Here is a 27179-nt window from a genome sequence, read left to right on the forward strand (position 1 = left end):
GGCCCAAGATTGAAGCTTTATCATTGTTGGTCTAGGAAGTAAAATTTATTGGGAGGAATTTAATTATTTTACCAAAATTCGGTGAGTTTCTGTTTCACACCTTTATTAAACACTTACTAGTAGGGGCAGATAGGTGGCGCAGTGGATAGAGCACCAGCCCTGAAGTCAGGAGGACCTGAGTTCAAATGTGGTCTCAGACTAAACACTTGATACTTACTAGCTCTGTGACCCTGGGCAAGTCACTTAACCCCAACTGCCTAAAAAAAAAAACCCACAGAAAAATAAACACTAGTAGAAGGCATATCCTAGACATTGGGATTACAAAGATGTACTATAGAATTCTCCCACTGTATCATTCCTTCCGAAGCTTAAAATCTCACTGGAGGAAGGGATTGAGACATACATGACTACCAACAAGTGCAGAATGACTGATTGATTAATTGCATAGGAGAGGGCAGAGAGGGAGTGGCATGAGCACAGATGGGGGGCAGGGGAAACATCACTCCTAGGGGGATCAGAGAAGCCTTCATGGAAGAGAAGGCAGAATTGGGCCTAGATGGAGAAAAGGGATTTCAGAAGGTTGGCATGGGGAAAAGGAAATCTCTTCCAAGCATAGGACTGGGCATGTGTAAATTTACGGAGGTAGGATGAGATGAGGCCAGAGTTTGTTTGAGTTTTGGTTGCTCCAGCCTAGAATTCCTGAAGAAGAATGGCACAAGATAGGTTAGACAGGTAGGTTGGAGCTAGAACATGGATGGGCCTGGGCAGGATAAGAATCATGTAGTTTATGCAATAATAATACCACCCGAGGTTTATATATGGCTCTTTCTGGTTGACAAGTCACTTTCCATCCATTATTTTATTTCAGTGTCTTATGAACAAGCTGGAGAGATGTGAGTTAGGTGATAGGAGAATTAGATGGTTCAGAAGTGGTTAAATGACAAGATACAAAGTGTAGTGATTAATGGATTTAATGGATTGATGTCACACAGCTGTGTACAGTGGAAAGAGGGCTACATTTGGAGTCAGAGGAATGGATCGATCTCAAGCAAGTCAATGAATTTCTCCCCATGTCTCAGTTTCCATATTTGTAAAATGAATGAGCAGACCTCTTAGGCTCCTCTCACCTTGCTAAGTCTGTGATCCTAAGAGGAGAACTCTTTCAACAAAAGATCTCTTGTTGGCCCTATGTTGTTGACATTTTTATCAGTGACTTGAGTGAAAGCGTGGGTGACATGTTTAACAGATTTTCAGATAATATAAAGCTAGGGGGATAGCTAACACAATGTATAGCACAAAATAACTCTACAGGCTAGAATGATGATGAGCCAAGTCTAATAAATTGAAATTCAAAAGGGATAAATGCAAATTCTACATTTTGGTTCCACAAAATCAATCCATCAATCGCAGGATGGAGGGTGGAGCACAGAACTTTTGGACTATAAGTTGAACTACAAACAATATGATTCAACAACCAAAAAAGCTTATATATTAGGTTACATCAATGCAAGTATAGTACCCAGAACAAGGGAGGTGATATTCCTACTAGACTCTTGCCTGGTTGGACTGCATCTGGAGTATTGTAGTCCAATCGGAAGGTCACATTTAAGAAAGGAATCTGGAGCAATTCCAGAGTAGGGTCATGAGGATGATGAGAGGCCTGGAAACTATGCCATAGAATTACTGGTTTCTATATTAATGGATAGATACCAACCTACAGAGAGGTTTTTCATGAATGCCCCAGAGATCTGTCATTAGTTTTGTGCTGCTCATCAAGTGACTTGAATGAAGGCATAGATAGCGTAGGTATCAAATGTACAGCTCTCGAGTTGGGAGAAGACTGGATAGCTGTGTTCAGGTATTAGAAGAGCTGTATATGGAGGAGGAATCAGGACCACGTCTACTTGTTCTGCTCCAGTGGGCAGAGCTAGGGGCTGTGGATGCAAGTGGCAAGTGATGCTGTTTTAGCTCAGTTTAATGAAAAACTGCAAACAAACAGTGCCACCCAAAAGTGGACTGCCAAAGGAGGTAGTGAGTTTCCCATCACTAGAGGTCTTCGAGCAGAAGCTACAGGATCACTTGTCATGGATGTTATATCTGGCTTGGGGGTGGATTAGGTGAGATGATTCTGAAGAAGATTCTGTAATTCTATAATGGAGAATTATATGATACGTTTTGAGCAGGGAACTGACATCATCCAACTTGCACACCAGGAAAATGGATTTGGCAGCAGCTAGATGGAACTGGGGAGGGGAGAGAGTGGAGGCAGGAGGTCACTTAAGAGGCTGTTGCAGTTTTATACAGCAGTGCAATGAAGAGGCCATAAAAGCCTGAACTATATAGTGGTAGTGAGAGCGGAAAGGAAGAGACAGATTTTAAAGAGAAAAAGGACAGGGGCTGGTTGATTATTGAGGATCAGAGAGGAGGGAGAGGGGAGAGTCACAGATGACCATGAGGTTTTGAGCCCTGGGGACTAAGAATGGTAGTGTCAGTAACAGAAACTGGAAAATTAAGGGACAGGTTTTTGAAGACAGTATGAGGATTTGAACCTGTTGAATTTGAGGTAACCCTGAGGCATGTGGAGATAGCAAACATGATACTTGGAAATAGAAGAACAAACAGATTAGATGCGACAGATGAGAAAGAATGGTGAGTCAAAGATGACACTTAGGTCTTGAGCTTGGAGGCCTGGGAGGTTGGTGGAATCTGTAACACACAGGCAAATTAAGGGAAAGGGCAAGTCAAGGTGGATAAGGACTGAGAATAACCATTTGAGGGAGGGAAGTGAAGTCAGAATAGGGATGAACTTGGGGATGTTAAGGTGTTAAGGTGATGCCAAGGAACAGTTTGGGAATTGAGGTCAGAATTCAAGATCTTGGGGGTTGTACAGATGATGTGGTCTACGTATGACCATCTCTCTGGGTGGCACAAGTAGGGTGCAGATAGAAGTCTTGAGGTGGTGAGGAACTTACTGAGAGGCCAGAGTCAGAATGGTCACCAAACAGAATACTGAGGACTCCAAGAGACTAGTAGGAGAGACTAAAAGAATGCTAAACTCATTAAGGAAGGTGGGAGAGGCAGTCCTGGAGGTCAGTCAATAGCGGTGATTAGGCTCAGAGAGTGTATTTTAATTTGTGGCATAAATTTGTTAAGTTATGGTGGCAGAACAAGGACTTGGAGGTGTCTAGCAGGTAATGTCGTTATATGTTAGAGAGCAGAAGCATTGTAGAGAAAGGATAGTAATGAGTTGTACTCAAGGGAAAAGGGTTAATGGCTTGTTTGTTAATAATAATATTTTTATGATGCTTAAGGCTTAAAAACGTACTTTCTTTGTAATTGTACTCTAGTGCTGGGAGGCTCAAGCAGTGGCAAATGAAGAGCTAGAAGATGAGGAGGAATTTGTTGACTGGTCATCTAAAAGCCAGTGGAAAGGGTCTGTGGAGGTAGAGAGGGATTGGGGAAAGGTTATGTCCAAAAGCATAACAGGGTTAACAGGGGGAAAGTGAGATTAGAGTGGATGAGAGAGGTTAGGTGAACAAATGTTTTTATAGGGCGTAAATGGGAAGGGACTTGGATGACTACAGAGGGCAGATAGAAGATGGATATATCGATTTATGCAGTCAGCACAGATTTCATAGATGAGCCTCAGGGTTCTAGGTAGGGAGTAAGTTCAGTGTCATGTACCAACCATCTTTAGAGCCAGATGACCTGGGCTCTGCTACTTCATTACTCCCTGGGTGACCCTGGACAAGTCACTTCACTTTCTGAGCTTCAGTTTCTTCACTTGCACAATGACTAGTCAAATAAGATAACTTCCTAGATCTCTTCTTAGGTGGCTTCCATCAGTTTGAGTGGAGCTGGGGTAGTGTGTCTCTTCTGAATCTCTTGGAGAAACACACATTGATATTTGGAGAAGCAAGCGTTATAGTAGAAAGAGCCTTGAAATGGGAAGATCTGATTTGTATTTTGCCTCTGACTCCTAAGAGCAGTGTGACTTACAGGCATATCACTTAATCTCTATGAGCCTCAGTTTTCTCATCTATACAATGGGGATGAAAATCATCTGTGGTGCCCACCTCAATTTGAGGATTACATGAGATAATATATATTTTGTATAGTTTTGTAAACTTTAAGCGTTATATAAAATATCAGCTATTCCTATTCCAATTCATTGAGTCCTTCACTGCTCAGACCTCAAGATTCCTCCATCAAATCTGACCATCTCTTGCAGTTGTCCTTAGGGAAGGTCGCAATGGCTGAACTATCTTCTGACCAATATATTTCCTTGTACCCTGATAAGAGAAAGAGGGAGAGACAGAGACAGAGAGACAAGAGACAGAGAGAGAGTAAGTGAGTGAGTTGGGGGGTAATTCAAAGTTTCCCCTGTCCCTGTAACAGCGCTTATTCAGAATCCTCTATTTGTTGGCTCTCCTAATCCTTTTCTAAGCCCTGGAGATTCTCTCCTTCTCTTTAGTCCACCCTCCACCATCCCACGACACCCTTGCCCTGTTCCCCCCCCACCTCTTTCTTTCTCATCCCTTTCTGTTCTAGCTGCTCTTCTGCCTCACTCACCAATAGTACCTTCCTTCTCCCTTCCTTGCCCACTAGGGGTCGCGACTTTCCTCCTCGCCCCCCCAACGTGCCGCTCTAGCTCGCCACTTTAATCTACTATCAGCCTTCGTCTCGTTGATACCGACGCTGCACATGGGGCCGCTCTAGGCTGGGAGGAGGCCATCCGTTGTGCGTGGGGGAGGTTTGGGCGCTGCCGTCGCCTCGCCGGCCCCCGGGGCGGTTAGCGCTTCCGGGGTCGGAGGGTGCGCGGGGTTGAAAGCGGGCCGCTCCGCCCCGTCCCCCTCCCAGACCAGCAGAGGCAGCAGCCGGAGCAGCCGCAGCCCGCGCCCTCTCCCGCCCGCCCGCCCTCCGCCCGCCCGCCCGCCCTCCGCCGCCCTCCACCCGCCCCGGGGTCGCTCTCCCCCCTTCCTCCTCCACCCCCCTTCCTCCTCCGCCCGCCCGTGGGTGCCCCCTCGCCTTCCCGCCCGCCCCTATTGTTCCGCCCCCGGCCTCCCGCCCTTCCCTTTCCCGCCCGCTCCCCCTTTTCCCTTCAGTCGCCTCGCGCCCGAAGGTAAGCCCCAGAACTCCCCCTCCGCCTCTGACTTTATTTCTCGTTCTCCTCCCCCCCTTACCTGTTAGAGGGCCCTAGGCCTCGTCACGAGCCCCGGCCTCGCGTAACACCGCGTGACCGCTTTCCCCCTCACCCCGCCCGCCCCGCGGCTCACGCGAGGCCCTGGTTTCGGCGCGGCCTACTAGGCCGCGCGCAAGGCCCTTTCTCACCCCCCCCCTTCTCCGGCGGCTGCGCAAGAGTCTGGGAGGGCGCGCGCGCGGCAGGTTGGGGGGGGCGCGGCGGGCGGCGGGTTTGTTGGTTGACGGGGGGGCGGGGGTGAGGCGATGGCCGGCTGGCCGAGCGGGTGAGCGCGGCTCCCCGCGGGGGGCGGCTGCTGGCGCAGCCACACGAGGAGGTGCCGCTAGTCCGGCCCCTCCCCCCGGACCGCAGCGCCCTCCCCCGTCCGAGCCGTTTATTTTTTTCTTTTCCCCCTTTTTTTGGGGGGGGAAATAGTGGTGGTGGAGGAATTTTTTAAAAGTGGGAAATGCCCGGATGAGAAGTGACGGAGTGTCAGGATCGATGGAGAAAGGGTAGACAACCCCCGCCCCCACCCCATCCCCCCCAGTTAAAAGGTTATATCGGATATTTTTTTAACTGGGTAACAAGAAAGATTAGCATCATCATTTTAGTCCTACACCGAGATATTTATGGGAGGTTGGTAGGCGCCTTTAATTGATATGCTTTAACATCCGTTCATACTTCCATTCTGAGGTGGCAAGAAAGTCGGCAGTATTGGGGTTAAAAAATGCAGCCTCCTACCTCCCCCAGGTTAATAGGGAGGGGGTAGGGTTAAAGACGCCCAAAATTGAAGCTTCAGGAAAGGAGTTCCTTAAAATCCAATTAATGGCTTAAAATTGTGTGAATTTTATTTTAGCCTTTCAAACTTTGTTGAGCATCATTTCTTGTTTCTAAAATACATCTTACAAAATTTAGACGGTGAATCTTGATGTTAGAAATTTTAAACTTTTGAAGAAAAGAAAAAACCACAAACCACTCTGCAGATGATAGATGAATACCTTTTTATTTGTCTTTCTTCACCTTTCATACGCTCCTCTGGATTCTTGGCTGTAGCTTAAAACCAGGCCCTTCTTTTACATAGTTTTCTAAAGGTTCTTGGTAGCCAAGGGGTAGTTTGCTACTTTAAAGGAGTGAGGATAAGGCAGTAATAATTTTAAAATCTTTTCAAAATTGTTTAGACCTACTTTTTTATATTAAAGCAGGATAAAGAGGTGGTAAATCTGGTACTTTCAGGAGGAGAGGACAGCTGTGGCTTTCAGGAGGTAGAGAGGTCCCTGAGGTCTGTGTCATTGAGAGATAAGGGGGTGTTGTTTGAAAAGTCATTGGGGAAATAGAAGGATGAGGGGACATCTTGTGTTAGGTTGCAGAAATGGTTGTTATAGTTTTGGAAGTAATTGCTGTGGCTAAACCAGTGCCAAGATCTCAACAATCCCCCCCTCCCCCCAAAAAAAAACCCCGAGTGTGGGGGAGAACAGTTAAGAAGAAAACATTAAACAATCTGATTATGTGAATCTCTGTTCCCAGTAACTTGGGGGAGGGGAGATCTGTGAGCATAATAGGTGGGACATACTGTATTTTTGCTTCGTAGTTGGCTCTGTTTGAGAGGTAGTGTTATGAAAGAGCACTGGAATCTTTTCTGTAAAGAGCCACAAATCCAAGGTGTGGGTCCTAATAAGACCGCTAGAATTTGGGACCCTGGTCAAGTCACTGTTCTCTCATAGCCTCAATGTAAAGTGAATATATGATGTACTGCCTTCTCAGGAACATCAAGTAGTACATATGAAAATTGATCGTCTATCAAAAGTTGATGTATTAACTGTAAGTAGGAACTCCTGTACTGGACAGAATTCGAGTCTTTTTGACATAGAATTTGCCTCTAGTAAGGAGTCTGACTTTAGGAACTGCTAATTTGAGATAGGGAAAACCTTGGGGCTTCCGGGTTTACTGAGACAGACAGTAAGATTGTAGATGGTTCGGAAAGAGACATGACTAAGGTTCATTTGAAGTTGTAGCTGAAGGGTAACCTTGTGGTCCTAAGATAGTGTTTTGTTGAAGGATAACCTGGTGCATCTTGAGCAATTCTCTATCAACGTAATGCAAAAGCCATTGCTACCATCAAATTCATTCTTTAGTTCTGTGTATGAGTAAATTCTTGGAGGTAATAACTGTCTTTTTTTTTCAAAGGGATGGTTTGTTTAATTGTAGCAGATGAAAAATAAAAGCATTAATTTGAAGAGACTGTCATCAAGGATAAAGCAGCCCAGGTGGCAAAAAAAAAGTTTTTCCTAAAGTTTTTATTATTTTAACTTAATTTACTGTTTGCCATTCCAGTTTTTGGCTTCCACTCCCACCAGTGACCAAAGACTTGACCACTTTACAAAGTCCAAATCCCCAGAACACTGCTCGACATGGACACCGGTGTGATTGAAGGTGGATTAAATGTCACTCTCACCATCCGGCTACTTATGCATGGAAAGGTATGTGCCAGCTTTTTCCTTGGTGGGAAATTGGGTCATAGTAAATGTTAGGGGAGGAGTCAGGGTGGTGGTGGGGGAGTGCCTATTTTGGAGTTCTTGAGATTAGCACTGCAGGATGCCTCGCTATAGCACTCTTGTTTACCATAGTAGAAAGAAATGGGAGGTGGTGAGGAAAAAGACAGGCATTCTTTCTGTTCAAACTCTACATTTACTAGAAAAGATTGTATACCTTTTTTTAGGCAAGATAATGAGAGGCCACTCCATAGCCCGATGACTAGGACCTGTACAGTATTGGGGAATCTCTGAATACCGTTCTTTAAGAAAAAGAAATATCACTAGAACCCCACTTGAACTGTGAAATTCTCTAAACTGAAACCACAGGTGTCATTATACCTTTGCTTGAAAACCTTTAGTATTGGGAAATCATTCTTCCCGATACATACTGATAGATAGATATCTTATGATTACACAATTATGAATGTAAATGTGCTGAATAAGGTGATGGGTAATTTAGCAAAACTACTAATTAGGCTAATTTCTGTCAGTGCTATCTAAATATTGAATCTTCCTGAGCTAGTTGAGAAACAGTTTGGTGAAGTTGGTGATGGCCTTAGAGAAGACCCGAGTTCTAGTCCTGTGGTGGTCATAATAATGGGCTGTGTTAACCCTGAATGCCAAGTCATATAAATTCTCAGTGCAGGTCATTGGCTAACATTGGTAGGGAGCTTCTTCACCAAGAATTACTATAAAAATGAACTCACAGGACTATTGCTTTCCACTCAAAATGTGATAAATTTGTTGAATTAAATTTACTGAACAAATATGATAAAAAGACCTGAAAAGGGTCAAAATTTTAAAAAAGGCAGTATAGTTATAGAATTAGAGTTAAAAGGGGGATATGAGAGAGTCTTCTAGACTAAGTTGTCAAATCGTCTCTCACCTCCTTTTTCCTCCCCTCCCATAATCATTTCTGCCTTTTGAGAAGGAATTCACTGTTCCTAAAGGTACCCAGTTCTGCTTTGGGGTGTCTGTAACTTCCCATTGAATCCAGTGTTGCCTAGTATCTTCAGGATAATGCTACTGTTTGGCTTTGTGGTAACTGAGATCCAAAGAGCAGTGGATTAGTTGGGCAGAAGAATGACTATTTCCATTTTACTAGATTCTTTAGTGTTTCTCTTTATTGATAATTATTTTCCTAATTGCAGGAAGTTGGAAGCATTATTGGAAAGGTAAGACAGGTTTACTTCATCTTATTTACTGTTTGGCCAATTGGAGTTGTGAAGCAATTGGAGTTTACTCTTGTCTTTTCCTTGGGTTGCAGAAAGGAGAATCGGTGAAGAAGATGCGTGAAGAGGTAAGTTTCTTAGGTATGGGTGTTGGAAAAGTAGGTAAAGACCTACTAGGAATCAAAATGGTATAGGTGGGAGGAGGGTCCCAATAGGACATATTAGAAACTGGTATTACTAGCTTGTTTACTTGAGCTTGTTCTGGCAGCAAATGAAAGTTCTGATGTGATAGAAAGGAATGCTGGGAAATGTAGTTCTGGCCAATCTCAGCCTAGATCTAGCACCTAAGATGGCTGCTGTAGTCTAGAGAAGGAGAGCTAAGCACAGAATAGGTTTGAGAATAATGATGGCTTTGCTTGTTCCCAGAGTCAAATGTTTATCCCTTCACACTTAAATCTCATTTGGGGATTGGGGGGTTGGGACGGTGTTAGGTATTTTGTGTACTTGATTTCCTTCATTTACCTTTTCATCTCTTATGTTTACTTTTTTTCCCTAGAGTGGTGCTCGTATCAACATCTCAGAAGGGAATTGTCCTGAGAGAATAATTACTTTGGCTGGACCCACCAATGCCATCTTTAAAGCTTTTGCTATGATCATTGACAAACTGGAAGAGGTTGGTCTGTTACTCTGCACCAAGGGCCTTTCATTGTTAAATTTTTTTCTAGGAGAAAAAGAAAATACACATTTGTGTCACCGTGGTGTTTAGAGATCCGAACAGGATCTTTTAGTGTCTTAGATTTTTAGGCTTTCATCATCCTGTAAATCCGGATGTAAAGATCCTTCCTTCCTAACACATATCCACCCAGCCCCTTCCCCCTCCAGTGAAATATACCAAAACACCTTTGTGGTCTAAAATTAAATTTAAATGCTGTTGTGGCCATCACGCTAAAAATAAACTCTTCTAGCTCTCTCCATATTGGAAGCCAAACAGTGCTTCATGTTCATAAAGCATAACTCCAGCAATCCTGTAAGTAATCTCTTGAGCTTTCTGGCTTTATGTAAAAGTAAAAACTTGTAAAATAAGGGAGATAATAAGATCTTAGTTTTATAGCTAGATGGGACTTTACTGAACATTGAGTCCAACACACTCAATTTAGAGACAAGGAAACCAAGACTCAGAACTTAATGACTTACCTAGGGTTACACATCTTTAAAAGTGTTTGAGGCAAGATTTGAATCCACGTTTTCCTCACTGTCCAATGCCCGATGTGTCATGGTTTACCATTAGTACATTAAATTTTTCTTACTGTGTAAAGAAGAAGTATTAGAAGTATGTATCAGCTGCCCTGTCCTCAGTCTCCTCACCCTCCTGTACTGCAACCAATTGTGCAGTTGATAGCACAGGCAAAGGTTTCATCTGGCTGCTGCTTTGGCTTGTGGTCAGTGCTTAATGGTACCTGAAACCTTATCTTTTTCAGGGTCAGAAACTATTCCTTTAAATCAGCAGGAATCCTGCTAAACCTTAAGTGTTGTGTGCATTCTCCCCCTCCCCCCTCCCTTTTTTTTAAAAGGTCAAAATGTGTTTTCCTCTTTTTAGCAAGCATGAGACCTCTTAACTTTCACTGCCTGATTTCCTGCTGCTTCCTGGATCAGGTTCATTGATTCCTAGGGACGCATTATTATCCAAAGATGGAACTTGGGTCTGCTCTCAGTGACTTGGAATTAATTCTGGTACAGACCATGTAATTTGAAAAGTCTAAATGAATTGCTTGGTAGGAAGTCTTGTATTCCTAATCTGATAGTCTAATCAAGGTAACATAAAGCTCCCGCTTTAAGATGAGACGAGCCATTTGTAGAGGTATTCCCATTTCAAAAATCAAAGCATTTGCTGAGCAGGGGATGCTTTGGATTTTTTCATTTCCTGAGTGTTAAATAGGGTAACAGTTATAGCTGGGTAGTGTATAGTATTTGGTACTTGGGAACAATGGAACTCCAGTCCGTAGTTCTTTCATACTGATAGTTTGTAACTATTCAGTTGCCTTTTTTTCTTTTGTCTAAATACAAACTCTTCCAGAAAGCTTATTTCATTGATTATTTGTGGCCTCTATTCCACAGACCTAATCCCCCCCACCCCCCCAACTAATCATGCCCCTGTCCATAGGAGAAAGAGGACACAAGCTCAGTGACAGCTGCTAATGGATAGAGCATGTTCTCTGCCTCACAGATGAGTTCTCAGAGAAAAGTGCCTTACGGTTAATGGGTCTAGCATGGAATGCCAAGCACTAATTAGTAGTTTCTGTATCCTCTTGACTGCCAAAGATCTAATTGTTTCCCTTTAGTTTCCTGACCTTACTTCCTTCCTCTTATAGGACATCAGCAGCTCTATGACCAATAGTACAGCTGCCAGTAGACCCCCAGTCACCCTGAGGCTTGTGGTCCCTGCTAGCCAGTGTGGCTCTCTCATTGGAAAAGGAGGATGCAAGATCAAGGAAATAAGAGAGGTTGGCACTTTTTGGGTACCTTTTAGGAGCCTGAACTATTCCAGCCCCATTCCAAGTATACTTGTAGGTCTTTTGGCTTTTAGCATCGTCATGATCTGGGATGAATAAAAAATTTAGCCTCTTTCAACTCTGTCAGAATTACTTGGGGTTAATTAATGGGATGGAGGCCATTACTAGTTTGATTCTTAGCCCTTTGGGAGCTTAGAAGTCATGGGACTTATGGTATTGGAATGTGAGAGAGAAATTTGGAGAAACCATTTGTTTCTTGATCCAGCCTTTGTATGATGGGGGAGTAGGAGCCGTAGGTTTTAGGTAGAATTTTGTCTTACTGATTTATAGAAGCAAAATACTTCATGAATTCTGGTGGGAAGTGAGTTTGAATGTTAATGAAACTTGAATGGCTCCTAAAGGAATGCTACTCTCTGTTTTCTGGGAAAAAACTGTGTTTTGAAGAAAAACTATGAACCCTGTAGAGACCATGCTTCCTTGGTATTTTTTTCCCCCCTCCGGCCAGGAAAGGCAAAAGAGTAGGTAGGTCATTAGCTTAGAGGCATAGTCTTGAAGGAACCTTTTCTTGGGATCAGGTTAAATTTAGTCTGTTACTCAGCCCCCAGCTTCTGGAGCCTGACTTATTTTCAGCTTGGATTATACCATTTCAGCTGGAATGGGGGAAGAGTAGGAAGGGAGTGCTGAAGGGGGAAGGGTATAGCTTATGGCAATAAGGCACTACTGGGACTTGTAGCTTCCGACTTACCAGTAAGAAGGTAATGAAGTGTATGCTTGTCTAACTTGTTTTGTTTACATTTTTTTGCCCCAAAGAGTACAGGGGCTCAGGTCCCAGGTGGCAGGGGATATGCTACCAAACTCAACTGAGCGGGCCATCACTATTGCTGGCATCCCGCAATCTATCATTGAGTGTGTCAAACAGATCTGCGTGGTCATGTTGGAGGTAAGCCCTCAGGCTCATGCTGTTGGGGGATAGGGGGGAGGGGCAACACATAAAGTAAATTTAGATAGGCTAGATTAGGTTGAGTGTATTTGGAAAGCATCAGTTTCTGTGTTTATATATTTTTTTCCCTATGGCTTTATAAAGTCCAGAGCTCTGAAATAGAAACTACTGAGTGACAGTGATCTCTGCCCATCAAACTTCAAAGAGGGAGGGAGGTCATTAATTGGGCATAGCAGATGACAGAAATGCCCTAGGTTAGACTCACAGGACAAGGTGTTAACTTTTAAAAGTCCAGACTTAATGAAGTCTGGCACCATACTATTGAACTTATCCCAAATAGCAAAGTTTGGGAAGAAGAAACAGTGGGACATTACAAAATTGGACTTGGTTTTATTAAAAAGAAAAGGAAATTTAATATCAGAAATTAAGAAGCAGTGGTAGGTATAAAAGAGCCAGGCTATGCTACCTTTCTCTGTGGACAAGACCTATAATCAAGCCAGAAACAAACTTCTGGTTTTTGTTTAACCTTCTGGTCCAGATGGCCCAGAACATAGAGGCCCGAACGGTCTTTGGCTTATCTGTTAAATAACAAGAGGTCATACTCAAATTTTCTTTCCACAAGTAAACTTAGAGTCATTTTCAGCATAATTTAAGATCTTTTTGGAGACCATTTTGGTTTGAGTTATATGCCCAAGCTTGTTGTATAGCTACAACTTAGCCCAGTGTTATTGTATGTTCTTCAGACTGTGACAGATTATACTTAGGCACAAGACTAGGTGATTTGCTATGTTTTTATTGTGACCTGTGTGAGCATTAGCCACACAGCTGAAACAGCTTTGAAACCTTATCTCTTTTTGTTTTTTTTCCCCTCTGACTCTCTCCCAGTCTCCCCCGAAGGGCGTGACCATCCCGTACCGGCCCAAGCCGTCCAGCTCTCCAGTCATCTTTGCAGGTGGTCAGGTAAGAAGCTTGGATTTTTGTGGGCATTTCTGGGTCGGGGTGGGCAAGTTATATTCAGCTGCCAACTTTGCCAGCGACATACCAGGCCACTCTGCATGTTTGCTGTACTCAGGTCACCATATGACCTTTCCTTTGCTTTTTGTATTTTTTCTTTTTGAGTTAAAAAAATTAAAGTTAAGCATTTTTTTCCTCTTAGAGAGATCTGTGTTGAGCCCCTCTTTAATTTTCAGCAGGTATTGGAAGTTCTGTAGGCACTCTGAAGAGGTATTTATATTTGGAGAAGGGAAACTAGTGGGAGGCTGGGTTAGCAGAGAGAGGGTTAAATAATCTGTCACTTCCCCTCCTCCCTCCCCCCCACACACCCCATTCATAATTCTGATTAAAATGGGACGATCTAGAGGTCTTGTTGGAGGTCTTAAAGGACTACACCTCTGAGGAAGATTATCTGGATGGTGGTCTGTCAAACCGAGGGTCCTGAACTTGAGTGTCCTACAAACTTCCCCTCCCCCCCCACCTCACCTCCCCTGCTCCTATCCCCTTACCCCCAAACTCCAGTGTGTTGTCTCCCAGGCTCTTAACCTCCCTAAGCACTGGTTCTGAATCCACATGGTGTATATATGTATGTATATGACTCAGCTAGGGCAGTGTCTAAGAATTGAAGGGAGCTTGTTGTCCTCGTTGGTGTTAGAACCTCTGAGGGTGCCAAAGCACCTCTTTTACCCAAATACTCCCTTAAATTTGCTTCCTACAATGTGGTTTAAACCCAGGCCATGCTTGTGATAATCACAGGGGAATTGGCCAGCACCCTATAAGAGCCATTCCATTTGGATTTGAAGTAATAGTAGGTAGGCTAGTATGGGAGCATTGCGGTTCAACTTGAAAACATAACTTGTTACTTTGGTAGCTGGCTGGGGCAAGTGGATGGAGCTGAGCCCTTTTCCACCCCGAGCATGACCTGTTTTCTACCTCTGCTTACCAGTTCTACCTTGTTTCCATTTGACCTGGAACCATATGTAAAGGGGATACCAGAGGGGCCTGGGATCAGAACATCATAGTCCTGAGGTCCATCTCATTCACATTTTGAGAGAATTGGCACAATGTTTAGGCTGACATGGAATCCTAAAGACTCTCACAGAGCCCTGAAAGCAAATCACATACCTCTGGTTCATTCAGTAGATACACAGTACACTCACTTTTAGCACTCATGCACCACCGTGGAAAACTGATTTTGAGAGACAGGGGCAGATAGGTGGAATAAGCAGAGACCCAGTCAGTATAGTAAAGAGGGGTAGTCTAAGGAGTTTTCTACTCTAAACTGGAGGTCCAGGTTACTACTCCTGGATTTTCCAATCCTGGTTTGGGACTTGCACTAGTCCCAGGCTGTTGCGGTCCATTTACATGTCCTGCTTTCAGTTCCTTTCCGTTCCCCAACCTACCACCTTCCCCTTCATACCTCTCTTTCCTCCCCTCCCTTTTTCCCTGGCAATTCCCTTTCAGTTGACCACCCTCTAAAGGCTTGCAGCTTCTTTCGTGAGTGGCCCAGCCCTGGAGCATTCTTCTCAGTGGCCTTTTTGTTTGGACCAGCTTCCAGTCTGCCCACAAGTGGACATGTGTCCCTTCTGCTCCTGTGTGGTGGAGTGGACGCCAGGGTCATTTTACTCCCCAAAGAATCCCTGGAACTGCCCTAGGTCTGGTTCCTTAAGCTCTTACATTCCTGTCCCTTTGTTGAAAAACAGCCCAAGCGCGCGGCGTGAAATCTGCCACTAGGTAACTTTTTTTAAAAAAGAAACAAAACACTGCGGCTCGTTTCAAACCATGTTGTGAGCTCCTTTTAAAGGAAAAAGGAAAAAAAATTAAACGACTTTTTTTGTGTGAATTTCATGCTGGTGACAAGGTGCCGGATTGACAGCCCTGGAGACTGAAATCCTCTATTTATCCACAGGACAGGTACAGCACAGGCAGCGACAGTGCGAGCTTTCCCCACACCACCCCGTCCATGTGCCTCAACCCTGACCTGGAGGGACCACCTCTAGAGGTGAGAGGGGATGTTCAGTCTCCAAGGCTCACTCAATCCTTCCGCCTCAGCCGAGACTGCCAACACGAGGGGGGCCAGTGGCGCTGGTGATTTTTGTGCTGTGGACACCACCTGTCCACGGGGACCTGGACTGACCCCCCCCTCCCCCAACCTCATTTCACACAGGCCGCGTAGCCCATCAGATGGTAACACCAACTCTTTTTTTGTTGTTGTTCAACCCCTTTCCCCACCCATTCCCACTCCTTCTACCCCATCTCTACCCTCCTCCCACCCCTACCTGGGTGCACTTGGGAACTGGCAGCTGATGGGAGAAGCTTGAGGTGCTTCAGAACATCTTCTTAACCAGCCACTCCCATCTCCCTCCCTCACTTCCCATCTCTTCCTTCCCTTCTTGACCCCTACCCCAGTGCCCCAAAGGCCCAGCTAACTTGTTGGGGAGGTTGTGGTGGGGTGTGGGGGGAAGAGGGATAGTGGATGCTACAAGTGGCTACTATGGAGGGGAGGGGGCAGAAAGTAAGGTTTGAGTACAGGAATTACTGTACTCATGTGGGTAGTCCCCAATCTCGGGGGTCCAGCTAGCTTTCCAGCGCATCAAAGTTCTTTTAGAAGACTATAGAGCAAGCAGAGGTATAGGGACAGGGTAGTGACTCAAGACATCACATAGACACAAGTCATTCATGTCACTTAGAGAAGAGGGGATAACCACAGGGTTGTTGGGGTTGAGAAAAGGAATAAGTCTTCCCTTCCTCCAAGGATGTTGTGTACCCAGGGAGGAGGAGGAGGGTTGGTCAGTCAGGACATGATTTCCTATACCACCTGTCACATTTCCATTAAGAAACAGATGTACATACACTTCATATTTGCAAGGACCTCAGTTCCTTTCCCTCAGGCTCCCCAGAATAAACAGGTCGTGCTCAGTGTCCGTGCAAGGCCAACTTGCAGGCCCATTCATGTGTAGGAGATACCTGTCTACTGCCTGAATCCCTGGCTCCCCTGTTCCTCCAGTTCAGCTCTGGCTTCCTGGCTAGTTGAAATCTTTGTCATTTTTTTCCCCCCCATTGGGTGGCTGTCCACGATTGGTTTTTAATAGGACTGTTTTCCTCCTTTTGTAGGCCTATACCATTCAAGGACAGTATGCCATTCCACAGCCAGATGTAAGTTTTGTTTTCACTTCTTGTTTTGAAAGCTCCCTCTCCCATCAAATTTTCTGAGTGCTTTCTCCCATCCCAGTAGCCGGAAGTGAGCTGGGTTTTAAAATCAGATGTGATTTGAAACAAGGTGTTTTCCTTAAAATATTATTCCATGAGTTAAGTCCTTAAATAATAATTTAAGAAATCACATGAGGGCATTATGCCACCTCCTTTTCCCTGTTGGCATTTGTACCCACCTGAAAGGTGTGGCCCAAAGATGCACAACTTGTACTTAACCATCTGGTTCTAGTGCCCTCTGTTAAAGAGAAAACAAAGCAGACACACCATGATAAATTGTCATTGTTCTCTCAGGGCACAGCAGATTTTGACTGATGAAGTGGGCTGGGATCCCTTCCTCTGTCTTTTCCTTGACAAACTCCTCGCATGTAGCCCTCTTTCTATTCCTGGTGGTGGGGGTGGGACCAGAACAATCCCAGAGTCTTGGGAAGGTGGGTCGAGGGTACTTATTAATTGACAGGGATGGGACAGGAACCTGAAATTTCCTGTTTCAGCTCCTCCATGAAATTGGGAAATCCAAGTGCTCTACAGAAATTCTGGTGTTCAGATTTGGGCATTTCCTCCTACATTCTTCCTTCACCCTTACTAATCCTTTAGGAGCTGAGCATTATTAGCCTTGGGGAATTGAGAAATTGGTATTCTTTTAGTAGGAAGCCCTGTGAGGGGAAAGTAGATGTGGAGGAATTGTTTGCAGCAGCTGCAGGGTAGCTTTATGTAGAAGAGGAGGGAGGTAGCTTTTTGGAATTGTTCTTGAGAAGTGGGTGGGCTAATGCCAAACATAATTTGGTGTCTTTTCTTAATCTCCCCTCCTTACAGTCTCCCTGCCCTCTAACTTCCCTCCCTTCTTCCCAGTACTGACAGCGTCCTGCATGGTGTGTTTTCCTTAGTACCCAACTGCACAGTTTGTTTTCCTAGTTTGTGTGTGCTTGTCCCTGGGGCAACTGTTGGCACTGACTGCAGAGGCCTCCGTGGAGTAGCACTCTGAAGAGTGGGTGTGGGGTTGGGTGCTCCTGCTTATCATATAACTTAGCTTGTTTCTTCTCTTCCCTTTTTCAAATCCTCCCTTCCCTGTCCTAAGAGAGTGCCCAATCCTCAGGAATTACTTAAGCTTCCCATTTTTAGTGGTGGATTGTGGTGGGGGAGAGATTTGACAATTTTTGTGGCTTGAGTATTCCTCTATTTCTTAAATATAATAAGTACTCTGTGATTTGAGCCCTGCATTGTTACTTTTTTTAAGCCTGTTATTTCTCTTCTTTTCTTCCCCAGTTGACCAAGCTGCACCAGTTGGCAATGCAACAGTCTCACTTTCCCATGACGCATGGCAACACCGGATTCAGTGGTATGGATACCTCAGTATTTGTTCTGTAAGGTATAATACAAGCCAGAGGCCAGGCCCCAAGGCCCCAGCTTGTCTCTAATAAAAAACAAAAACAAAAACTGCGATACCAGGCATCCTGCTGCTTTTAAAGCTTGTCTAGTGTGCCTAGAGCCCAGGAGGTAATGTCTCTTTTTTTAAACATGGTTTTCTTTTGGGGTGAGTTGTTTTAAAATGGCCCTGGAAGGTTGGGGGGGAGGGCTGGGAGTGCTTGTCAGGCCCAGGGTAGGCTATTTCTTCTCACCCATTCTGATTGCTGCCTCCTGGATCTGACTGGCACCCCCTTTCTCTCCACCAGCATTCCTAGACCTGGGTAGAGACTATCCATTGTGCCAAATTGTGTAGAGTTTTTTATTATAATAAGGATGAATTGTCCCTTAGGGATTAGGACGAGACCACCAAACTCATTTTCACTTGTATCTTAACAGGCATTGAATCCAGCTCTCCAGAGGTGAAAGGCTATTGGGGTAATGATTAAAAAAAATCTGTAGTATTCTACTGTTATATTAATAAACTGGTTGGAGTCTTTTTTGTTTCACTGCCCACAAACCATACCAGCGACCTTCACATGGCAAAGGAGCTGAGAGAGCATTGGTGTGGGCCTGAAGCCCTGAGGTCCCTTGATGGATCTGGTCCTCCCCCTTTTAAAACCTGTAGAGACAAGCAGCCACAGCTGAGAGCAGGATGGGGCTGGAAGGGTTAATCAGTTGGACTGGTTTGTTTAGTCCAGGTCCTCTGCTCCTTTCTGAAATTGCTGGGGAATGGGATTCATGCTGGGGGCGGAAAACTTGGCTTTTAAAGAAAAGGAAAAGAAGAAAAGGAATTGATGACCATTTTATATGGGGAGAATGTAGAGTAACCCCTGCCTTAATTCCCCCTTACTTGACTGCCAGTTTTTATCCTTTTGAGCTTGTCTAGGTTAAACTGGGGTGTGTTACTGGTGTGGTTGTACTTAAAACACAACTCTGCATTTGTGCCAAGCAAAATCCTGACTTCCTGATAACTGGCCTGGTATTCTTGGTACTGGTGTCAGTAGGCATCGGGTAAGATTGGCAGAGTTGGAACACACCAACTGTGGTTGCTGATGGAGTGGGAGGGTAGCTGAAGCTTTCCAAACAAAGCCTGGTGTTAATAATGGTCCTATATGAGGGTCCCCTGCACCCTCTCTAAGCTGCAGGCCTGGTTTGAAAGGAAGGTGATAAATGAGGCGACCTCTTTGAGGGGAAGGGTTCGTGTGGAGGAAGCACTTACAGCATTACCTACCTTTTCTTCCTCCTTGGGAGCCTCACCAAGGTAGTCATGAATTCCAACAGTCAATGCTGGGTTTTGTGGTCTGTTCTGTTTCCTATTAAGGTTAATATGCTACAGAGTGGGAGCCTGCTGTACTGTGCATTAAATTTTCCCTGGTCTCTTCTGTCTTTTAGCAGGTTTGGATGCATCTGCTCAGACTACTTCTCATGAACTCACCATTCCAAATGACGTAAGTTTATTTGGTAGATAGTGGGTGTCATTAGATAACTTACGGGCAATAAAGAAATTATGGCAAGTTAGAATGGGCGGTAAGGCCAACTTAAAGGTAGAAAAATTGCAAGCTAAATGGAAGTTGCTCATCCGAAGTAGAACTCCTGTGCTCCTAAAACCAAAGGCAAAGGTCATTCTTGAATTTTTAATGTAGAATATTTTTATTTATTTATATATTTATTTTTTTGATAATTAAACAGATATTCTGTTGGGTGAATGGGGCATAGAATAGGGCATGGAGCTATCCTTAATTTGGTTTGCCTTTTTCTTTTTCTCCCCTCCCTTTTCCCACCCCTCTCCCCAAGTTAATTGGCTGCATAATCGGGCGTCAAGGCGCCAAAATCAATGAGATTCGTCAGATGTCTGGGGCTCAGATCAAAATTGCCAATCCAGTGGAAGGATCTACTGATAGGCAGGTTACCATCACTGGATCTGCTGCCAGCATTAGCCTGGCCCAGTATCTAATCAATGTCAGGTAAGAGTTCTCCTAATGTGATGATTCATTGATTGGGATGTGTGTGTTGTGCACATTATGTTTGGGGCTAAGGACTCTTAACTTTGATAGTTTATTAATTTGGAAGGTGCTTTTGAGGTACAAGGAAATAGGGGGCTGCTATCCCTGGTCCTAAACTAAAGCCATATTCTTTTCTCTCAGGGTGAGCTGTACTGAACCTTGGTACTTTGATTCTAACAAAGGCACATAGTAACATGAGACAGCTAATTTGGGGACCAATCGGAGGAGAGAAGAGTAGTATAGCTGTGGAATAAGGTTCCCACCTTGTCTCTTGTTAATTATAATAGTTAGGCCAGGATGAGCTTGATATGTTAAAATTACCAAGACTAGCTATCCTGGCTCCTATCACGGTTGCCATTTGTGGTCTCTTTCTTCAGATAACAGTTAAGGGGATAAACTGTTCTCTAATTGAGTTAAGGAGGAAAATGGGATGTGATAGGCATGAAGAACATCTGTTGGCTGAGGACTGAAGCTCAAAGTTATTTAATGATAGGATGAGATTGCACAAGTATGTTCCATTGATTCAGGTAGGACACACTTGGACAGGAATGTTGTAAGAGCATCTTTTTTTAAGTCCTTTTCCATCTAGTCATGTGCCCTTCATTTTTTTCCTTGCCTTTATTGAAATCAAGTAATGCTACTTCGGCATAAATAAGTTTTTGTGGCTTCTAAAAAAATGATAGGACCAGAAGAAGCAATTTCCATTTTCCTTCCTTATATGATGTTATCTTTTAAGTTTATGATTAAGACCTCAAACCACCCATAGATCCCTTCTGTAGAGCCATTGTGAACAAAGGCCACCACATGTCTTAAAACTAAGCTCCTTACTTGGGGGCATGTGGGACTCAGCTTAGACTGGAAACAAGGGGATGCCTATGACAAAGATAGGACTGGGTGATTGAGCCAGAGGGGGCCCGTTAGAATATAACTGTCTCGGTTTCCTGAACAACATGGGGCAGAGGGGAATATGGATTTTTATCCCTTTTCATGTTTAGCCAAGTGATCTGTAGCATAGATGTTTGTCTCAATGCCTTAGGCTGCTCTCCCCATTTTATGTTTTGGTTCTGTTTTTCCTCCATTTTCTATCCTTTTCCCTTCCTCAAGGGTATATAAATTCTTAGTCCTTTCTGAAACACCATCTATTCCCTGCTCCACCTCCCCCCCCCAATCAAAACAAAACCCAGCAACAAAAGGGGCTGCGCATTGGGAGTTTAGTCTTGTTCACAAATTATTTCCTCTGTTTAACCCAAGGGGAAGGGAGCTGACAATATCTTTGTGTCATTGCTTTCCTGATCCTGGATTTGATCATAAATTTTGTGGCCAGCGGTACTCTGGATTTCTTACCTTTCCTGAATTCATTACTTATAGGTCAGTGGCTAGTGACTTTGTGCCTTCTATCCCTGCTTGCTTTTTTTTTCTTCAAATGATGGTAGGCAATATCATAGGGTTTTTTGGATAGAAAATGTGGGGTCTTTTAAGAGTGAGCGTATTTGAGTATGTGCAGAATGCATGGTTTGAATATTATATGGGGTCTTTCAGTCTTCATATTCATGCATATCTTTTAATTCGCTATGAAATGGTAGTCCATAGAGAGGCTGCTTATTAAATTAGAGGTTTATTTCTGAGAGGGGCAAATTTTGAACATTGGTTGAATTCTGAAAGTAGTTTTACTTTGTTTTATTTTACCTTTAGCAAGCTTGCTATGAATGTAGCTATTTTGCAAATATTTCAGGTGCTTTCTGTGGTCCTGGCTCTCTTACTGGACAGAGTGGTGCATTTTAATAATACCTGTTTTTCCCTGCTATAGCTCAGATTAGGTCATCCTGTTGAATAGCTAGTGTATACTCAAGTTTTGGAGAGTGAGAATGGATCCCATTAAAGCTTAACCTTCCTACCTCAATTGCACCACAATGGTTTGAGAGCATTAAGGGAATGCCTTCCTTTTCTCTCCTACCCTTCTCCCTTTTAATTAAGAATTTCAGGTGGTAGGAGTTCTGGCTCCCTTGCTTAGATGCTTAATTTTTATTTCTTAGCAGACAACATGGAAAAAAAGTTATGGGAAATCTCTAGTTTGGGGAGGATGAGCTATGCTTGGAGTTGCCTTCCTCCCTACACAGACTTTTTTTTTTTATCGAGGATCAGTTCTTTTCATCTTTTTGCAGGGCTTCAGCATTGTATTAATAGAAATAATAATAAGCCTTTTCATAATCTTGCTGCTTTTCTTCTTGCTTCCAATCAAGAAAAATTGTGATAATACTCCATTAACAGCTCCTTTTAAGGTGCTACTGTCTTTCGCAGAATTTTGGAATTAGGAAACACTTACCTGCTTAGTGACTTAGGAGTAAAATAATGGGCTGGGTTTCATTCCTGCTATCTAGATGACAAGCACATTTAGGGTCTTACTACCTCTAGGGTGTGTTTTTTTTTTTTATGGCTCTACAATTAAGAAAGTAGATAAGAGAATAAATAATGCTTCGAAAGTCACGTTGATTTTAAAATGAGCCACAAATTTATTTCCCTGTGTTGGTATGAATAGTTGAATTGACTCTTAAAGGGCTCAATATTAATGCCTTGAGGGGGAGGGATGTTGATCTTAATATCCAGCTCCCCTTTTTAAGTGGTCACTTACTTGTCTTTGGGGGTGGGGTGGGGAATAGTAGCCAGTGAATGTGTGCTGCTTGTAATCTTCAGCAAATCTGAGGTAGTCAGTTTTTGGCAACACTAGAAGCTAAAAATCCTAGAGACAGAAATGGTGGGGGATGGGGGTTGTGTGGGTGGAGATTGGGCTACGAATATGATGTAGTTAGCAAAACTGCTGATTTGAGACCCTCCTGTTTGACAGCCAGAGGCACTTACTGATGACTGAAGCCGCTGTCCTGTACTTTTTTTTTTGTGGTCTTCCCTTCCACCCACCCAGTTTTTTTTTTGTTCCTTTTTTTTCCTCTGTTACAGTTTAGAAAACGCTAAACCCTCCTCCCAGGCAGCCTCCGTCACGATCCCTGATCACCTCAGCATCAACCTCTCTCAACCCTCCACCCCTTCTTCTTCTTCTTCCTCCTCCACCACCACCCCCTCGCTCGCCACAGCGGGGACCTCCGACGCACCCTCCAGCCTCCCCAACCCTCTTCCGACCGCCCCTTGTGTCTCCAGTCTGCTTGGCATGAAACCCATCCCTCTCCTGGCTCTAAATGTTGTGTCTGCTGCTAAGGGTCCTGGGGCTTCGGCTGCCACCACCACCACCTCTGCCGTGCCATGCGTAACTAACAAACTGAAAGCTGAGAAACAGAGATTTTCTCCCTACTGATGGCAGATTTCTGGGGCATCCCTTCAAAAGTGTTTCTGGGCTTTATTTTTTTTTTCCTTTGTGTTAACATTGGTGAAAACCAAAAAATTGTGAGCTTGTGACCTTCCTTGGTGCTTTTGTGGGGGAAAGGGGTGGGGGGAAGATCCTTTGCTTAGGTCCAGGCCAGTTGAGCTGAGTGTTTGCCTGTTTCAGAGTCTGTGATTTGTTGAATTCCTTATCTAGAGCCGTAGCTGTTGCTTCCTCCCTTACCTCCCCCTTCCCCAACTCTTCTCTCCCTCTCTCCTTCCCTTTTTCCATCCCCCTTTCTGTAGCTTTTTTTGCCTTGCAATATGACAATGTGTTAGGGTCTGTGTTTAATGAATAAAGGCTACTCCGTTAAACTTTTTTTTTAATTCTTTCTCAGTTAAGTTGATTAGCAGGCCACTTGGCTGGAAATAACTTTGTGTAGCTGTAATAAAATTGCCACAGTAAGAATTGTGTTAGTTATCAATGTGCTGTTAAGGGGCAAATGGTGGGGAGGGGCCCTTGTGTTGACCTGAAAATTAGGTGTGTGTATACCCCCTAAGCCCTCTTCTTGTCTGATTTCAGACTTTATCCATGGTGGGATTTGAGATAGGAGGGGTTGTCCTGTGGTAGTATATATTCTTATTCCATATAAGTATTGTCAAAGAGCTTCCTTTCCTTACCTGTCCCTCTTAAAAAAAATTGATAAAATGCGGGTGCAGTTTCCATTCTTTTGTTGTAGCAGGGGTGGTGGTCATCCTGTAATGTATATTTTTGTTGAGTGTCCTGTGGCTTCCCATAATTTTAGAGGTCTTTGAGCATACTGACTTATTAGTCTACTGTACTTTTTTCCTAAACTCACAATGGATATTCCACTTTGACCCACCCCCTCCAGCAACAAAACTTGAGGGGAAAAACCCATGGAGAGTATTAGAGATTAAAAAAAAGACTTCATTGATTTAAGCCCCTTATCGTACTGAGGAAAACCCTGTGGACACAGACATGAGGTCGTTAGTCCACGTAACTATCATTGGATTCTTTTGTTAAGAATTCTGTCTCACTTTTTTTTAATATTCACCCATTTTTGGTTGAGTGTTCAGTTAGCTTTAAAAGATACTGGGGAGGGTGAGTAGTAGACCTGGTACATTGGAGAGAGTGAAGTTTGAGAAGGAACAGATTAACTTCCTTCTCCAGTTTAGCTTCGTATTCAATTAAATTTATTGCTTGTAATCCTGTTGGCCATTTTCTCCATTCTGCTGTCTTACATTTATTTATTTATATTTGTGTGTGTGTGGGGGGTGTGTGTGTGTGTGTGTGTGTGTGTGTGTGTGTGTGTGTGTAGAGAGAGAGAGTCTCATAGTCCAGGATGTGAGCCTGTGTAGTCAGCATGTATCCTGAATGGGTTTGGCCTGGGAGGGAGAAGGGTGGGTCCTTGGGTGCACCCAAGACAATCTATTCCAGTTCCAAGGTTGAAGATATTTTTAAAAAATATTTAATAGAAGAATGGATTTCCTCTCTTCCTCATAGCCCTGCTTTCTTGGTGTATTGTCCTTGGTGCTGTGGCATTCTGATACCACTGCCTTCTTTCTCTTCTAGTCCCTGCCTCTGCTTCTATTTTTAATCTGCGTATTTATTGAGTGAGGCTTTTAGATCCTTGAGGGATCTAAGAGAAAGTTAAAGGAAATTGAGAGATAATGTGGAGGTTTTCAGGACAGTGCTCTCCTTTTCATATAGAAATTAGAGGCTTGGGGCGCCCCCACGTGGTCACTCGAATAGTGGCACTTTTCTATAGTTGAGCATTGGCAGATAATGTAAAAGGCTGTGTTGGCTTATGGCTGCTTTCCCTCACATCCTTTCCTAATCTCACCCCTACGGTAAGAAGGGGACAGCTTGGGCTCTGTGGGGGCTTAGGCCAGTGGCCCAGCTCTCCCTGCTGAGACTTTGGGACCAGTGCTGCTCTTAAGCTTCCATTCCATCCATTCTCTTCCAATAGCTTTAGCCTGTCTTCTGCCTTGGATCTGGGCCACCTCCAACAGTTCCTTCCTCTGAACCCCTGCTTTCATCTTTCGCTAGCGGTTTTAACTGACCTCAATTGCACCAAATCCCCTCCCGCTTTTTTTGTGTTCTTGCCATCTCTGAATTACAATATGGCCAGTTTTTGCTCAGAGACTTATGGATCAAGGCCCTTAGCTTTTACTGTTTTTCATCATAATGCTTCTTACCTGAACTGGCCTTCATATGTTTATCATGTAAAGCAGTATCTAAAGTAGGGTTGCCTTATCCAGAACCCCAGTCAATTCAGACTTTCCCAAAAGTGCGTGCATTCATTATACACTGCCTGTTACCAGATCCGTAATTTGAATTTGTTTATTTCTTAACACCCAGAATGGCATATCAGTTGGATTATAAACTGCCATTGTGATTGGATATAACTGGTAAATCTCATGCAGTGGAGAGAGAGAGAGAGGAGAGAAGAGAGGAAGGAGTGTTTTGTTTGAGGGGAGTAATCACAACTGTGGAACTGGGAAGGCAGCCTGAGAGAAAACCTATTTGGACCATGTTCTTTTGATCAGTACTGTTTCATATCTTAATATCTAAACCTAGAAGGTTTAGATAATAATTCTTGACCTCAAGTTCTATTTCTCATAAATCCTACTGGTCCTTTTCTGTGCTACTTTGGCTACAAAAGTTTATGTTCTGGAAAGCAAAAGCCCCCAAATTGTTCAAGATCATCAGCTCTTGTGGTTCTGTTATCTAATACGCAGGTGCTACTTAAGTGGTTTGAGTTGGCATAAAAACTCAGGAGGCTATGAACTCACTAGCTCTTAATTCTCAGGAATTTGGTGGCAGGCCTTTTCCCTTTGACCTCTTTCTTTCAAACAGAATTACACAGACATGCCCCAGGAGGAGTTGGGGAAAAGGTGGGGGTTATTGGGTAAAAAAGGAAAAACTGATTATAAGCTTTGTCTGTTTCTGTGTTGCAGGCTTTCCTCGGAGACGGGTGGCATGGGGAGCAGCTAGAACAATGCAGACTCGCCCATAACCCCCTTCTGCTGTTCACCACCCATGATCCATCTGTGTAGTTTCTGAACAGTCAGCGATTCCAGGTTTTAAATAGTTTGTAAATTTTCAGTTTCTACACAACTTTATCATCCACTCGTGATTTTTTTTTAATTACAGCGTTTTAATTCCTTTCTCTGTTCAGCCGTTAACGCTGAGAACCATATTTAGTTTTATAAGCTTCTCCCTGTTTTTTTTTTTTTTGGTTTTTTTTTGTTTTTGGTTTTTTTTTGTTTTTGGTTTTTTTTTTTGGGCTCATGAATTTTTTTTTCTGTTTTTGTCATTGAAATGTAAGAGTGGAATATTAATACATTTCAGTTTAGTTCTGTAATGTCAGGAATTTTTCAAAAAAAAATTAAAAGATGGACTGGAGCTTTTTCCTTGTGAATAGAAACTGGATGCCACGGTGCTTCATGTGGGTTTTATTCCTGTTAACTCCCTTCTGTCTGTGTCCCTCTCACTTGAATCACTGTGGGATCCGGAATCCCAGTCATTGAGGATTGGAATATAGAGCCCTTCCCCAACTAAGAATGTTGCCTTGATCTCTTCTGTTTTGCCTCAGACTTAGGTCTCCGAAGCCTGTTGATCAGGATTCTTGATCTCCTTCCCATCTAACCTTAGTCATAGTTGTTTTTTGAGTTGGTAGTGGGAAGGAATCCCTAAGAAAGGCTAAGAGAACCACCATAGTTGGCAGTTCTCGGCTCCCTGGTTAAACTTTTGTTGTGCCAGAGATTTACTTTGGAAACTAGACCTAAAAATAAGAGGGGAAGTAGAAGTTGCATATTATAGTGGAGCCATAACTAGTATTCATTGGGGTCACTAGGAAGCAGCCTTCCCTACCTCTCCAATCTTCTGTTTAATCTTTCC

General features: G+C 43.7%; 1 protein-coding gene and 1 long non-coding RNA gene across 4 annotated transcripts; one reads left to right on the forward strand and one right to left on the reverse strand.

Annotated features, from left to right (window-relative positions):
* Window positions 1–953: 953 nt before the first annotated feature.
* On the reverse strand, window positions 954–5535 carry LOC110194154 (uncharacterized). Of its 3 annotated transcripts, XR_002320647.2 has the most exons (3): window positions 5184–5535; window positions 4573–4720; window positions 954–4292 (listed from the first exon to the last, which is right to left on the reverse strand). It is a non-coding gene; the product is annotated as an uncharacterized LOC110194154 (long non-coding RNA). The 3 variants fall into 3 exon arrangements; XR_002320648.2 differs by lacking the exon at window positions 4573–4720; XR_013482486.1 differs by lacking the exon at window positions 5184–5535 and having other exon boundaries at window positions 4573–4864.
* On the forward strand, window positions 4996–26684 carry PCBP2 (poly(rC) binding protein 2). Its single transcript, XM_078145485.1, is given in 16 exon segments — window positions 4996–5122; window positions 7511–7656; window positions 8862–8885; window positions 8978–9010; window positions 9439–9555; window positions 11252–11383; window positions 12203–12220; window positions 12222–12332; window positions 13218–13292; window positions 15235–15327; window positions 16440–16481; window positions 17802–17874; window positions 18339–18377; window positions 19335–19390; window positions 19737–19906; window positions 26237–26684. Coding segments are annotated over 15 exon segments (1089 nt in total). The 5' UTR covers window positions 4996–5122; window positions 7511–7587; the 3' UTR covers window positions 26274–26684.
* Window positions 26685–27179: the final 495 nt, after the last annotated feature.

This window comes from Phascolarctos cinereus, unplaced genomic scaffold (genome assembly GCF_003287225.1).
Source record: "Phascolarctos cinereus isolate Bilbo 61053 unplaced genomic scaffold, phaCin_HiC Scaffold_1;HRSCAF=81, whole genome shotgun sequence".
Classification (NCBI taxonomy): domain Eukaryota; kingdom Metazoa; phylum Chordata; class Mammalia; order Diprotodontia; family Phascolarctidae; genus Phascolarctos; species Phascolarctos cinereus.